The sequence below is a fragment of the Aythya fuligula genome, chromosome 3, assembly GCF_009819795.1.
Source record: "Aythya fuligula isolate bAytFul2 chromosome 3, bAytFul2.pri, whole genome shotgun sequence".
Taxonomy (NCBI): Eukaryota; Metazoa; Chordata; class Aves; order Anseriformes; family Anatidae; genus Aythya; species Aythya fuligula.
The window spans coordinates 81,609,076-81,624,955 of NC_045561.1; the positions used below are offsets into that span (position 1 = coordinate 81,609,076).

The following is a 15,880-nucleotide window of genomic DNA, read 5'->3' on the forward strand; positions in this document are numbered from 1 at the left end:
GAAATTAAATTCCAATTTAGTTACAAATCCTTTTATTAAGTCAAAGTTGTGAAGTGGTTATTACAAAATAAGCAACATCTGATTACAAAGGAAAAAATTCTCAGAGCAAGTTGCTCATGTTATGGTGTCTTAGCTATGGGCATATCCACTTGAGTGACAACAAATATTCAAATATTCAGCAAGGCAAAGAGAAATATTATACGCCTTAAATATTACCATTGCTTTTTACTTATGATAATGCTATTTAAATTTTATGTTTAAGTTATTTAAGTTTTAAATAGAGCTTTAAGAAATATAAGACATTAGTAGCTTATAATGGATTATTCCAGTAGTCTTTTAATAAATCAGATAACTGAAAGGTATGATTTTTAACAGTAAGACAGCTACAGTTAAATACATCACATTTTTCAGTATTTTTTTTTTCCTTGAAATGACTGGTATAATAGCTGCACATTATCCTCACTCTTCCTACCCTTCCCAGCAGCAATAAAGCTTTTTAATCAGGAATACTTACAGTACAAAATCTCTTTTTGTGTTATAGGTGCTGTGCTGCAGTGTACTGAAATCCTCTTCTAAGTACACGTCTATTGTCTGAGTGGAAAGCGTGAGATCAGTCAACACCTTATATAAACCAGATTGGGAGAGTGTCTCTATAGATGACTAATATACCTCAGGGGCAGAGAGAGACTGTTGTGTATTGGGCAAAAAATGCTTTTTTATAAAAAGCAGTTCAAATGCATGCTCAGCTGCTGCTGAATCTCTGACTATTTATCTCAAGATTTGTCTGAATTTTCTCTCTTAGGATGTCCCTGAAAGAAGATGCAGCTAACACCAGCACATCCTGGGGCACTGCTGACCTTCACCCCATGGAAACGTTCCTGGCTAGCCTGGACATTAAAAATCCCAGTGCAAAAAGGTGTAAATTGGGACTAGTTCAATATAGCACTGTGCTTAGTTGGAGGCTGGCCATAAAACTTCAAAGAGATGTGTTTCTCCTTCTCCTATTTCCCCATTTTAATAAATGAGCATTTATGTTAAGATTGTCAGAGGCTTTTGGATAGCTCTTGATACTAACAATAGCTCCTTTGTCCCGGGTGCTCTGACATTCTCAGTAGTGTTCATTCTTCCTGTATTATATATGTAATAGAATATCATTCTCACTCAAACATTTTGTCATTCAAATTTGACGTACAGTTGTGACCTTGTCAAAATACGTCCTCCCTCTAGCTAGCTAACCATCATGATGCTTCTGAAGTGATTATCATCACCCTGAAAGAGATGAGCATGTAACGAAAGAATCTCAGCTTGCCATTCCTGCACACATTATTTGTTTGAATTTGCTTTGCGTTTTCCCCCTCTCTGTTCATGCGGTCATGTGGAAAGAGACGAGTTCATGATTAAGAGAAGGCTCAGATGGTGACAATGTAGGTCTTTACAGCTCAGAACAGGAAGAGCTTTTTAACTTGTATCAGCTCTGAAAGAATATTATCATAAAATGGAAAATGCCAATCATTCTCAAGATGTCCTTTCCCCTTCCTCTTTCAGACAACATTTCTGGATGTAATCTCAAACTGAATTCTTATCAAATGCACTACACAACCTAGTAATCAGCAGGAAAACACACACACACAAAATATGAAAGGAAAAGTGTACTGCCTGATATGACTCAGTCTCCTGCAGTGAAGACGTACACAGACCACTATCTTTTTTATTGAAACTGCTGTGCATAACCTCTAAGATCTCAGTTCCTCCAGGTAACCTCGAAGTCTGTACTCCTTAAAATAGGACAAGGCAGTTTCGAAGGTTTACAGACTTTCTAGGATAGCCTTCATTGGTGCCCCTTTGCCCATTTTTGCTCACAACTTCAGAAAGAGTCAGTCTGTGATCCTTAAATAGAATATAATACAACGAGAAGGTGATGGGCTTACTATGGGCATCCATTGAGCTAGTGAACCTAAAACTCCAGTCTTCTAGCTATAACAACTCTCCTTCATCATAGTGAGCAGTGGTCATTCCTGAAGAAGTCAGCATATCATATATGAGTGTATTACCATTACTGCAGATTTTTGGTAAATGTAGGAATGTATTTAGTGTAAATACTCACTAAGCCATTTAAAATCTTGCTAAGTGCCCTTCCCTGCAGACAGGGGTCTCCACTGGGTACTGCATTTACTTTTTCTTCATTTTTCTTATACAAATAGCAGCGTTTGGCCTTCAGTTTTATAACAATGGAAAATTCTTCTCCATGGCCCTGACAAGAAATTGTTCCACCTGCTGCATATGGATTTAAGTTGTTTTTGCTTTTATGCTGTTTTGTTCTTGGTTATACTGGTCCATGTTCTGTCCACTCAAGTGCTCATGTAGAACACACCAGCAGATTCAGAAATGGTACCTCTGTGATTTAACTGTGACATCTTCAAATGTATTACATGTGGAAGTGAAGATAGAGGGAGAAGAAGTCACTGGCATCTGTAACATCTTTGTTCAAATTAATCAGATAAAGGATTAAAATCAAAGAGATTGTGGGTTAGAGAATGAATAATAATAATAATAATAATAATAATAATAATAATAATAATAATAATAATAATAATAATAATAATAATAATAAAAGTTATCTTAGTTGCGAAGTTAATAAACAAAAAGTGAATATCTTTGAATATTTTATCTGTTTTCTTTGAAATGAACAACTCGTATATTTGTTTTATTTTTGGATTGTCTTAACCCAAAATATATTGTTTTCTTTTAGTTTATTGGTCTTGTTATTCTTTTATCATCTCCTTTTCTCTTTGCACCAAATATGAAATGAAAAAAAAAACATGATAATAAAGTTAAAAGGGCCATTAGTTCATCATCTTCAAATATTTCCTCTCATCATTTTCTTCTGCCCAAGCATTTTTGCTGAATGTGATGCCAAAGCATAATTTTAGTGAACTTAGTGTTTTGTGATGGACAGAGGAATTGCAAAAGATATAACAGAACAAGGTAAAGACCAGGCTGCATGGGGCTTTGAGCAACCTGACTTGGTGGGAGGTGTCCCTGCCCATGGCAGGGGGGTTAGAACTGGATGGGCTTGAAGGTCCCTTCCAACCCAAAACCATTCTGTGATTCTGTGAAAAAAGTCAAAATACTCACTTGGCCAACTGAAAAAAAGTTGTATGTGACACACTCTAGTTGAATAGTTCTCTGAAGAATTCATTAATAACAGGTCTTAAAGGTAGTCCCAGGTCTGCAAAAGAGGGCCACAGGTACAACTGTTATAGCTCTTCCCCAGAGCTCCCAATTCCCTTTGCTGTTGTTTGCAGTGAACAAAACACATTTCAGTTGGGAATAATCTAATCGAAACCTCTAACATGCTAATAGAGCCTGTTAATTCACATTTTAGAAAAATAAATAAATAAATAAATAAATAATAGAAACTTTAGATATCTGAAGCTGTCAAAAATGGAAGAGAGAAGGGGAAATGAGGTGCTGTGCTGCAAAGTACCAGCAGAACAAAATGAATGAAGAATTAATACTGAGATGAATGACAAATTAATACTGAGATACAAGGCATCAAGAGTCCAGTCTGTGAGAAGCATCAAATCGCTTTCAAGTTTCTGGATGCAGCCCATGCGAAGCTGACTCTCTGTTGGACAATTTTTTTAGTGGCACAAAGTGAGCAGAGGTGGGCACTTTGCTCCCGTGGGCATGGGCAGCTCTGGGTGGAGCAAGGAGCAGCAGAGCACATGTCACGTTGAAGAAAACCTCCCCATCTCCTGTCAGCCCTTGGTTCAGGGCCTCTGCACAGCTCTGGCCTGCAGCCAGACCGCTGATCCCAGACCAGGCAGATATTGCTCGCTTCCTGCAATTTCCACCAAAGGAAGCAGAAGTGGCCAATATAACTGCACACAATTTCTTCCTTGTTAATGCATTGTGCAAGGCTATGGGGATGCTCTGGTCACGTACTGCTCCCTGGGCATCAAGCATCACTTTCATACCCTTTAGAAACACGCATTTTCTTCCTGGCAGACCTGGTAAGGTCAAATGTTGGTAGTTTTACTTGAGATATTGTTTCTTGATAACTTGTCACAATGAGGAAAAAAAAACACAACACACTTTTCTGCCCACAATAATAATAGAAATGCCAGGTGTGCTGGATTGTTGGGGTCTTGCTTCCCCAAGTAGGAGCATGCTCTTTTGATACCTACCCAACAGAGCAGCTGCATGACAGACATTTCACAATTACTTCGGTGTCCCAGCTGTAGGTAAAGGGCAGACAGAATTGAAGTTTTGCCTATGAAACCTTTGACAAATATGACCCCATCACAAGGAGATTTTAGTAGTAGTAGTAGTATTTGATTTACCCCCTTTTTTTCTAAGTACTCTCTTTGTTTTAAGTTTAACCTGTGTTTCCTCTGGGTGAATCTGCCCACCTTCATAGATAAAGAATTTGATGAACAGCTATTTTTATTAGTGATGGAATGCACATGGAGAGAGGCAATTTTTCAGATGCTAGAACATCATACCTTAAATTAACCCGATTTACAATATTTTTCAGTTACAAATTGAAATTTTGCATTTTTTTAAAAAAAAAAAAAAAAAAAAAAAGGAAAAAGAAAAGAAAAAAAAAAAAAAGGAAAACAAAAAGCTGAGGTTAGTTTACTAGTGCTTGTAATACAATGTCCACAGTCCTGTGACTAGATAAGGACTGTGGATTATTTTCATCTGGAAAAAGTGATTTGGCTCCATTCTGTGCCCCTTGCTCATTCGGAAAGTTTGACTAAGAGCATGACTTGGTTGCTAATTTTCAGGCAGTGGTATCTAAATAATTACCTCAAGCAGCTTAAACTTGAGAGTTCACACTGGCCCTTGGGCACAATGGTTCCTCAGTGTCATGCCACATAGCTTGTGTCTCTGTACACACAGCAGAGAATCTGCTTAATGCATCCTGTCTTTTTGTCAGTATGCTGGGTTATTTCCTAGCATCCAGACACAACATTTCCTAGGATATTGTACTATCTTGCTAACTGTAAGTCCACCCGCAGGCTACTTGATATTTTATTTGAAAATATATGCAAGTATTGTAAAGATAAAAGAACCCATGTAAATATTTTCAAAGTTTTCTGAAAGCAATCCCAGAAGTTGCTAATTCATCTATAAAGAGTGTGACCTGGGAACCAAGTTTTTACAGGGAGGCAGCAGAAAGAAAACTGTGAATAGAAGAGTCTGAATATTGACAGTTAACCTGCCATGACAATTTTCAAAGATTTTTTTTGGGAAAAAAAAAAAAAAAAAAAGGAGAAAAAAAAAGGAGAAAAAAAACACACATAAATAATGTAGGCAAAACTGAAATAATGCAGCCAGCAGGCAGCATTGTGCAAACACTTAGGTGCTGAGAAGTTAATAAAAACCATAAGCTTTGAAAAATGGGGCATCACCGTAACATACGAAAAGTTGACATAATACAAAACTAGACTTCCAGGCTGCTTGTAGGTGAGTGTCTGTGGGGTAAAGATTTGGAGGTCATCAACCCTATCCTAAATTTGTGCCAGTCTTTCAGTTCCTGAATTGATCTGGAAGCAAATGGATCAGATCAATTCAGGAAAAAGATGGACTACTGTAAGAAAGGCAGCTAACAAAGAAGACAAATATCCTATGATTACACATAATGTTTCTCTTACTTTGATCTGTTTGTCAGAGGAAATTTTTCTGGAATGTTTTCTTGCTGCAGAAAATGTATGGGTTCATACTTCTATCATCAGTGTGCCTGGAAAAGATTAAGCAAGGGGAGAAGCCTTTACTCTGAAGCATTTGTCAAGTATGAGAGAAACACAGAAGCTACTGCCGGCAATGGATGCCATATATTCTCCAATAATGTCAACATTTAACTCAGAAAACCATGCTAAAGCCAAACGAGAATAGAACTGACTAGCTATCTAAGAAAATTCCTTCTATGTTAGGCATGGTCATTCTGGTCATGTAATGCAAAGGGTCAAGCAAGGTGTAATTATGATCAAGAGAGAGAAATCGGGCAGAAAGGAGAGGTCTACACACAGTTGTATCACAAGATGTTGCAGAAGAGACCATGACTGTACCAGCATGATTTGGTAGATCTGGCTGTACGTGGCAGGATGTAATGCGACTGTCAGAAAAAAGTCTTTTTAGACCACGTGTAGAGACAAATGTGACAAATACAAGTGCAGGCATCTGAATTGATGGACATGGGAACAAAATCTGTCTCTTAGCTCCACCAGCATCAGGTACCTGCAGTGTACCTCAATGTACACTTGCACCTACAGGCTTCACCTTCCCTCTCCAGACTATGCTGAGAGCATTCAAAGATTTCAATAACAAAGGAAAAAGAGTGCCAGCTTAATGGTCTACATAGCTGTTAAATTGTAGGATAAAACTAATTTTACAGTAGTTATTATTTCAGAGTTCTGGCCTTTTTTTTTTTTTTTTTTTTTTTTTTTTTCTACAGGGCTTTAGTTACTTCCATACATCTAGAGACAAAGTATTTCATCTAATCTGTCTGTGCTTTATGTTCTCTGCAGCACTTCAAGTTTTTTTTTTTTTTTATTTTTTCCTTTATGCCAGTGTAGTTTCAGTTAGAAAAATATCCTGATTCAGAGCGAGCCAGCAAATGTGTTTAAATATCTGTTCTGTAATTAAAATCCAAAGCTTCTTTGGTGCTCTTTTTCTAATTATTGTATTTTGGAGGAAACATGCAATTAAAACACAGCTGAAAACATTCCTTTCTCACAAGAATAACTGAAATGTTCTCAATTTATATATAGCCAAGAAGACTCATGGCTGTCTCTTGTGAAATTACATATCTTTTGCTATGTTGGTCTAATGCCTCATCAATGCTTTGTTGCTGTTTGCAGCCATGAAGATGGACTCACAACCAACCCACTAGGAAAATCATAGAATCACAGAATCACTAAGGTTGGAAAAGACGTCTAAGATCATCTGGTCCAACCATCACCCTACCACCAACACCACCCACTAAACCATGTCCCTAAGCCCCATGTCCAACCTTTCCTTAAACACCCCCAGGGACGGTGACTCCACCACTTCCCTGGGCAACCCATTCCATTGCCTGACTGCTCTTTCTGAGAATAAATGTCTTCTCATTTCCAACCTAAACCTCACCTGGCACAACTTGAGGCCATTCCCTCTAGTCCTATCACTAGTTACCTGCAAGAATAGGCCGACCCCCAGATCCCCATACTTTCCTTTCAGGTAGCTGTAGAGAGCAGTAAGGTCTCCCCTGGACCTCCCCTTCTCCAGACTAAACAACCCAAGTTCCCTCAGCTGCTCCTCACAGTACTTGTGTTCCAGGCCCTTCACCAGCTTCGTCACCCTCCTCTGAACATGCTCCAGGGCCTCGATGTCCTTCCTGTAGTGACGGGCCTAAAGCTGAACACAGTACTCGAGGTGCGGCCTCACCAGAGCAGAGTACAGAGGGACGATAACCTCCCTGGTCCTGCTGGACAATTAAAGATGATATTTGGTTGCGCAAAAGGGAGAATAAATGAATTACTTTCTGTTCACATCTGTACATGCCCCTTTGTCGGGAGTTTCATGGAACAGTTACTTTCATTTATTTAATTTACATAAAGCTGATTGAAGCATTTATGGGTTGATTTTTGTGTGTATGTGTGTGTGTCAAAAAAATTTTTAACTTGGACACTGATTATTGTGCATTAATCTACCTGAAACTATATGACTTCTTTAGTATATTTTCATTTTTCATACAAAATATTAATGTCTATAAACCAAAAACTTTAAATTAAATATTGAAGATTTTACTTTGGAAATGTAATGGCAGTGTCTTTGGGGAATTGCCACTTGTATGTTTTACGTTGTTTGCCATTTGTATGTTTTATGTTGTTGCTCACTTTCTTCACCTCCAGAACACACCTGCCTCCAGAACCACAGTTATATCTGTGACCTGATGCTAAACACTTGCTAAGTGCTCTGCAGTATTAAGGTACAACATAAAACCGAGCGCAGACCTTGAAAAATAAATCAATCTATTTATCAGAAATTTTTCGTCTCGTGTTTTGCAACCCAAGTATTTATTTATTTATTTATTTGACTGCATAAATAATAACAAAACACAGTTAAATAAAAACATCATACGATGGGTGAGCAATTGGCTAACGGGCAGGGCCCAAAGGGTTATGGTAAATGGGGCTGCGTCAGGCTGGCGAGCGGTCACCAGTGGGGTCCCTCAAGGCTCCATTTTAGGGCCAGTACTTTTCAATATTTTTATAAATGATCTGGATGTAGGAATAGAAGGTATTTTGAGCAAGTTTGCTGATGACACCAAACTTGGAGGAGTTGTGGACTCGAATGAGGGTGGAAAGGCCTTGCAGAGGGATCTGGATAGGTTGGAGAGCTGGGCGATCACCAACCGCATGAAGTTCAATAAGAGCAAGTGCCGGGTCCTGCACCTGGGATGGGGAAACCCTGGCTGCACGTACAGACTGGGCGATGAGACGCTGGAGAGCAGCCTAGAAGAGAGGGATCTGGGGGTCGTGGTAGACAGCAAGTTGAATATGAGCCAGCAGTGTGCCCTGGCAGCCAGGAGGGCCAACCGTGTGCTGGGGTGCATCAAGCACGGCATCGCTAGTAGGTCAAGGGAGGTGATTGTCCCACTCTACTCTGCGCTGGTGCGGCCTCACCTCGAGTACTGTGTGCAGTTCTGGGCACCACAGTATAAAAAGGACATGAAACTGTTGGAAAGTGTCCAGAGGAGGGCTACAAAGATGGTGAAAGGCCTGGAGGGGAAGACGTACGAAGAACGGCTGAGGTCACTGGGCCTGTTCAGCCTGGAGAAGAGGAGGCTGAGGGGAGACCTCATCACATTCTACAACTTCCTCGTAAGGGGGTGTCGAGAGGCAGGAGACCTTTTCTCCATTAACACCAGTGACAGGACCCGCGGGAACGGGGTTAAGCTGAGGCAGGGAAAATTTAGGCTTGACATCAGGAGGGGGTTCTTCACAGAGAGGGTGGTTGCACACTGGAACAGGCTCCCCAGGGAAGTGGTCACTGCACCGAGCCTGTCTGAATTTAAGAAGAGATTGGACTGTGCACTTAGGCACATGGTCTGAACTTTTGGGTAGACCTGTGCGGTGTCAAGAGTTGGACTTGATGATCCTTAAGGGTCCCTTCCAACTCAGGATATTCTATGATTCTATGATTCTATGTATGTTGTCATTTTTTTAAAGCTGCTTTTGCGTGTAGACTCCACAAGGGGGTAGAAAACCCTTTCACACGATTTAGGCTGTGACACAAAATATCAAACCAAACAAACAAGCGAACAACAACAACAAAGTGAACAAAAGCCAGTGAATTGAACTATTCTGACCACAGTCAGGCACTGAAGTTAACAATTGCCAGTTGGTGAGTTACAAACCACTTAAGAATAAAAAATACAGCAATTATTTGAGTAAAAATCACCAAATTTGAAGATGTCTCTGAAAGTTGCTGTTAGATGCTGAACAAGAGGGAGGCAGAGTCTGGATTAGCTGGCCAGGATGCTCTTAAACTGCCCTGCATGTTCAACCTGGGATGTTCCAGCTCTCAGGTCAGGTTTGCCACCTGGATGTAGGAGCTTGAACTCCCTCCTGAATGAAGGACTGCAAATATATCCTCCGAGGCAATGTTATCTCTTGATAAAATAAATAAATAAATAAAAATTCTGAAGCTTCTGGTTGCTGTCCTGAGGAGAGGAACACTGCCTGGATTTGATATAGACTACAATTCATGCTAAAATATGAAAAAAATATATTAATGAGTGACCATGTGTTTCATAAAAAAAAAAAAAAAAAAAAAAAAAGCTTACCATGATATTTAAAGAGGGGAAAACTTGAAGAGATCTGCAGTTTTTGTATCTGAATATAAATGTGTACCAAATTGAATTGACTGTGGTGAATGTTATAGTAAGAACCACAGACACTAGTTCTGTGCACCAGCAGACATGGTCTGCAAAAAACACTTGTTACTCTGCTGCCCTAGGTTTCATGCAAAACAGTGCTTTGTTTAGCACCAGGTTTAGGACTACTGTAAAGTTCAGGAGCAGGTGGAACAGCATGGCATTCTGCAAAGTCATCCAGGAACTAAGCCCGACCCTATGACAGATCTGCAAGATATTTTGGCCAGAAAAACTGCTCTGGTAGGTCAGGTCCAGCTGCAGCCTGAAAGTTGTGTAGGAAGGCTGACTAAGCAGATACTCCTTAGATACTCCTTTAACATCCAAGGGCACACTCTGGATGATAAAAGGATATGACACACTGAAGCCTCCTAGATAACTGCAAGTCATTCTCTGAGGATTTGCAGTCTGGAAGAAATGCTGTCTTTGTAGGAGAAGTAATGTAATGGGCTGACTATGAATGATTTATACTACATGTTAATGAAGTAATTTAATCATTACTTATAATGTCTCTGACTGCATCATGTATCACCAGCTAGGCATATAATATGTAGGAGAATTTTCAGAAATGTTTTAACGTGGACCTAAAGACTTAATTAGACACCTAACTTTAACTTAATGCATTCCTGTTGAAGTAGCAGGAGGGATTCAAACTCACCTGCCAAATAGTTGAGTTCAGTGGTGATCATTGCTGGCAGCAAACATTGTGAAGACACTTAAAAAGGGTCTGTAGTTGCCTTCAAGTCTAGTGTTACATCACATGTTTTGTGGTATGTTTCATATTCATTCGTATTCATTCAGGGAGGTGGTGGAGTCACCATTCCTCGGGTTGTTTAAAGTAAGGTTGGATATGGTGCTTAGGGATGTGGTTTAGTGGGTGACATTGGTGATAGGGGGATGGTTGGACCAGATGAACTTGGAGGTCTTTTCCAACCTTATGACTTTATTCTATTCTATGATTCTGTATCTGAAGCATGACTTCACTGTTGGAAGGACATCAGGGATCTTCAACATTTGCTAGTTTTCATTGTGAACCTCTCATTGACTTCCGCCTGTGCTATGTGCAGGTATGCACTTCTATTTTTACACAAAGGGTGATCTGACGGCAAAGAAGCTTGTCTAAAGAAGCCACATGCAGACATGACCTGGAACATCTGGCTATGACACCAGCTTTGTAATGTCCCCCATTGCCTGGCATGGAGCTCCCTCTCCCTGCCGACATCAGCACACTGAGGACTTTCTATATTGTCCCTAAACACTGTGTATTTCATGGGGCTCAGCAGTAAGCTCCTGCTGATAGCATCCTAGATGGTACCCTGGCCAGTAAGTTATCATGTAAAATGTTTGCTCTACACTTTACCAGAGCTGCCCCAGAGCTGACCCTCAGGAAAGAACTGCAGGAACAAAATAAGATTAAGATGAGTCTAGACAAACCTGAATGTCAGCACTGGGCTGTGTTTAAGAGATCCAGCTTTCCAGAGCCATTGGCCATAAGCAAACTGGAGCTCAGCATCGTTATTCTCCCTGGGTACCACTCGCACTGCCTCACTGTTTCATCGAGAGGTCTGCATTGCTCCCTGGACACCTGTCGAGCAATGACATGGGGCAGTGTCTTATCCAGCTTCTAGATGCCTCACTTCTTTCTGGCACTAAGTCCTGCTCTGTTCCTGGCTCTAACTGTTCATCTAGTTCACAGAGAGAGCATTTGTATTATCTGTAAAGCCTTGGGGCTTATGTTTATTATCAGGAAAAGTTAGAGAGAGCCTTATGCACCACCCCAGATAAGACTGCGAGCTTCCATGTCCTTTCTGTCTCAAATGTTTCAAGGTGAGGGTGAAACTGAGGTTTTTCAGATCCAAACAGAATGTGTTCAGCAAAAAAAAAAAAAAAAAAAAGAACAGCTATTGCCACTATGCTATACCAACACAGCTGAGATAAACCAACAAGTGATTAAACATGGGAGTGGCTTATTGGTAGTCCAACTATAATAAAAGTATAGTATGCACTGTACGCATTTTGTGAAAGGCACGTTGGAGGAAGTGTGCACAGTAAAGGGACTGCAGTAGCTGTGTTCAATAATGACAGCTCAGCCTACCTTGCTTGAAGCGTTTGTTTGATGTGAACTCTTGCAGTGAGTGACTCCTTACTGACTTCGGGGGGAGCTTAGCATGGCAAAGACCTTACTAGAAGCTCCAGTTCAGTGCTCATTTGCTGGAGGGGATATGAGGTGAGCTATAAGCAAGGATATTTTATAACATCTGGAATCTGACGTTAAAACTAAGAAAGCACAAGCATGTACATACAAGTGTGAGTGGCTCTCATTCCTGGGTACTGCACACACTGAGGATAAGGGCTGCAAACCTGATTCTACTGATTTCAGGAGAAAAGAGCAACTTTAAGCCAAAATTATACTGAAATTATATCTGCTTGGGAATAACAGCAGACTCTATACATTTATGTATTAACACTCAAATCACAAAAGGATGGCATACACTATCACCATATCAGTGTGAAATGTATTCAGTTTAGGAGATTATTGATGGTGAACCTCAAGAAAGATTTGCTGTATTCATACATAATTAGGTGAAGTATTGAGTTTATGGACTGTATACTTCCTGAAATAACAAAACCATGCATGAGGAGATTCTAGAACAACTTAACTTCTCAAACACTATCAAGGCAGTAAGAGTCAGCACAGGTGGTAAATAAATATCAAAATATAAAGAGTCTGATTTTATTAAGGAAATAGACATTGAGATAATTTTACAGTACTGTCTTGCAAAATTCAAATTTTATGTTTCAGACTGGTCACTGAACCATGAATACCCAATAATCCACTGTTTCTTTTTCACCTTTAGACCGGCTGTCAGCTCTAGAATCTACTAGTGTGACTGCTCCTCAGCTACAAGTTTTGTTGTACGGAAGTGCAAATTGAATATTTTGCCTGTTACAATATATTTAAATGCTTTCCGAAACCATGGATAGAAAAAGCCGTATATTAATGGATTGCAGAGAGAATTTAAATAACCAAGCCAGGTTAGAGCATCAAACAAAGGTCCAGGAGTAGAGAAGTTTAAAAATGGATCAATTAAGATTGCAAAAAAACAAGGAAACCAACATATTAAGAAACCCAGCATAACTACACTCAAAGTCCTGGCAGCTTTCCTGTCTTTACTCTTAGAAAGCTCATTTTTCATATCACTTTTTGTGTGCTTGTGCACTTGGCTCAACTCACATATGTGCTTTTGTGAGACTACAAAAATTTTACAATAGATCCCTATCATAACACAAGCAGGAGCAAATAGACCAACTGTAAATAAAACAGCTCCCCACACTTTGTTGAACATGACAGGGCACAAGCTTGAGCATTTTACCAAATTTTCATAGCCGTCAATTCCAGAAGCATAAGCTTCTGAGAAAACAACACCAAAAGCAAAAGCTGCGGGTGCTGACCAGCACACTGCTATTATTTGTTTTATGGCATTCATGGTCATCAGATAGGCATAATGCAGAGGGTGGCAAATTGCATAAAAGCGATCCACAGCAATGGAACAAAGGTGGAAAATGGAAACTAAGCACAGCATCAGGTCAAAACTGTAATGAACTTTGCAGAACGCCATCCCGAAATACCAGCAGTTCTCCACAGACCTCACCATGCTGTAGGGCATAATGGCAAAGCCCAGTAGGAAATCCGTGGCGGCCATGGATAGGATAAGAAAATTGGTCGGGGACTGAAGCTGTTTGAAATAGGAGATGGAAACAATTATGGCCAGATTCCCTGAGATGGTGAGCAGGAAGGCTGCAGTCATGAAGAGATACAATACCCCTCGTGCTCCAGGTGACCTGGAGCTGCCAGGACAGGACCTGTTCCCAAACTCAGAGCAATCAGTCAAATCTGTCGAGGTATTCACAGAAAGCATAATCAATCCTTGATCAGATTTTTCTGTTGGATATGCAGACATATACGTAGATACAATTTTCATGAGTTTCCAGAAGATTCCAAGTCCTAAACTGGAAGACAAGACAAAGTTAGTCAAGAGCATGAATTAAATTACTGAGGAAAATGCAGTAATTCAGAGACATGCTTTCTCTTGGCTTCAATAGAGATGAACTGCAACCTGTTATTCTTCTGAAATAGGACATGACAACTGGAAGCTATTAAAAATTCATTGCAAATAACATTTAAAACAAGGCAGTTGAAAGTAAACTTAATTACATTTTAAATTAAATAAGCTACAGGATAACAACAATTTTATTTAATTCATTCTGTTGTATCTAGAATATTTTGTAAAATACTGTGATTACATTATATATAGATGTTAATATCCATCATTTTAGAGTATTAGAAGGAAAAGATGCTTTAGTCTTCAAACACTGTACAGGAATTATTTGTCTCTTCAGTCCTAGAACACTGATGTTTTCTACAGAAGAAATGTTTTGCCAGCTCACATATCTTGGGTTTCGCAGAGGTTTTAGTTAGTGAGCTATACAATTCAATGCTCATCCTATGAGTCACAAATCAGCTGCCAAAACCCCATTTTCCAAATAACTTATGATGCAACATTTATCTTTTGTGGACCATAACATACTAGCAATGAAGACATCTGGTAGAAATCAGTTTTAACACGTTTTGCATAATTATCGTTCCACTAACCAAAAGGGTTCAATCCTGTCTCCTATAGTAGACTGTGGTCAAGCTGCAGTAGCTATAAATGAATACACTAGTGATTATTTTAGAGTAAAAATTTCACTTAATTTGTCTGCAGAGAACCAGATCCATTTCTTCCATGTCTATTCCTATTTTGGACTCAGAAGGAATCCATTCAGAAAGAACTGGGGAAGCATCTTAGTCCACTGAATTTTCCAACAGGTATCATCCTCAAATGAAGAAAATACAGAAACAGAGCATCAAAATATTAGAAATAATGCTTGTCAGTCAGTTTTATAGGCTAATCCTACCTGCATCCATTTTAGTAGTACCATCAATAGATGTTTTAAGTAGACATTTTCCGGTTTTGTTATTGTCCAGCAACATTGCATCTGTAAAAGGTAAACCCTCTTTAAAACTTTGCTCAGATTAATGATATGTGGAAAATTATTTTTCTTTTATGGCATTACACTTAATTCCCAGTAGTTTTTAAGTTTAAAAAAAAAAAAAAAAAAAGACATAAAAAAAGCTGTATAATTTAGGGATTTACACAGACGGGAGATAAACAAAGTATCTGTATTCCCAAGACCATTATTTTTGTTTTCTGTATTAATCCCTTTACCCTCATGTATAATTTAGCTATTTTGTTGACTTGAGATAGCAATAAGTCATATCAGAAACAGTATTTGAAAAGAGAGGCTAAAGGTGGAGGTGAAGGGAAGATGCTATGTTTTTTCTTTATTGTAGCAGATGACGCATCCTAACTTGTTTTGAATAGTTACAACTTTTAATTAAATTTTGAAATCAAATATTTAATAAACATAAGATTATTATCTTTTAATTTAATGGGACACAACAGCACTTTCTCTCATGCTGGTTGTAGCCACAGCTTTTGTATGATGTACAATAAACGTTCCCTATACTTCAGTGAACAATAAAGATGGATACAAAGAAGCGTAATTTTAGAACAATCTGTCACCTGTTATTGGACAATCTATTATTTCTAAATAAATAAACAAATAAATAAACCACATGAAAGGTAGTATATAATTTCTTACAAGAAAAGACAAAATTAATTCACTACTGATATGAATAAATTGAGTCCTCTGAGATCGGAGGTGGATATTCAGATATTAATGCTGACCCTTGTGCATATATAAGGAGATGCATTACAAGTCCAAATATAAATGCTATTCAGCATAGCAGAGGCTGTGCTGAATTGTGCTTGAATTCTTATTGACTGAGAAATACAGTATGCCATGAAAACATTGCAGAAAACAATCATTGTTTTTAGAATTTAATACGGG

General features: G+C 39.0%; 1 protein-coding gene across 1 annotated transcript; it reads right to left on the minus strand.

Annotated features, from left to right (window-relative positions):
- Nucleotides 1-12,807: 12,807 nt before the first annotated feature.
- TAAR2 (trace amine associated receptor 2) lies at nt 12,808-13,845 on the minus strand. Its single transcript, XM_032184482.1, has one exon. It carries the CDS (start codon nt 13,843-13,845, stop codon nt 12,808-12,810), a length of 1,038 nt encoding a protein of 345 aa, XP_032040373.1.
- Nucleotides 13,846-15,880: the final 2,035 nt, after the last annotated feature.

Excerpts from the sequence above, each read along its gene's own strand:
- TAAR2 (XM_032184482.1), bottom strand. The coding sequence starts at position 13,845 with ATGCTTTCTGTGAATACCTCGACAGATTTGACTGATTGCTCTGAGTTT.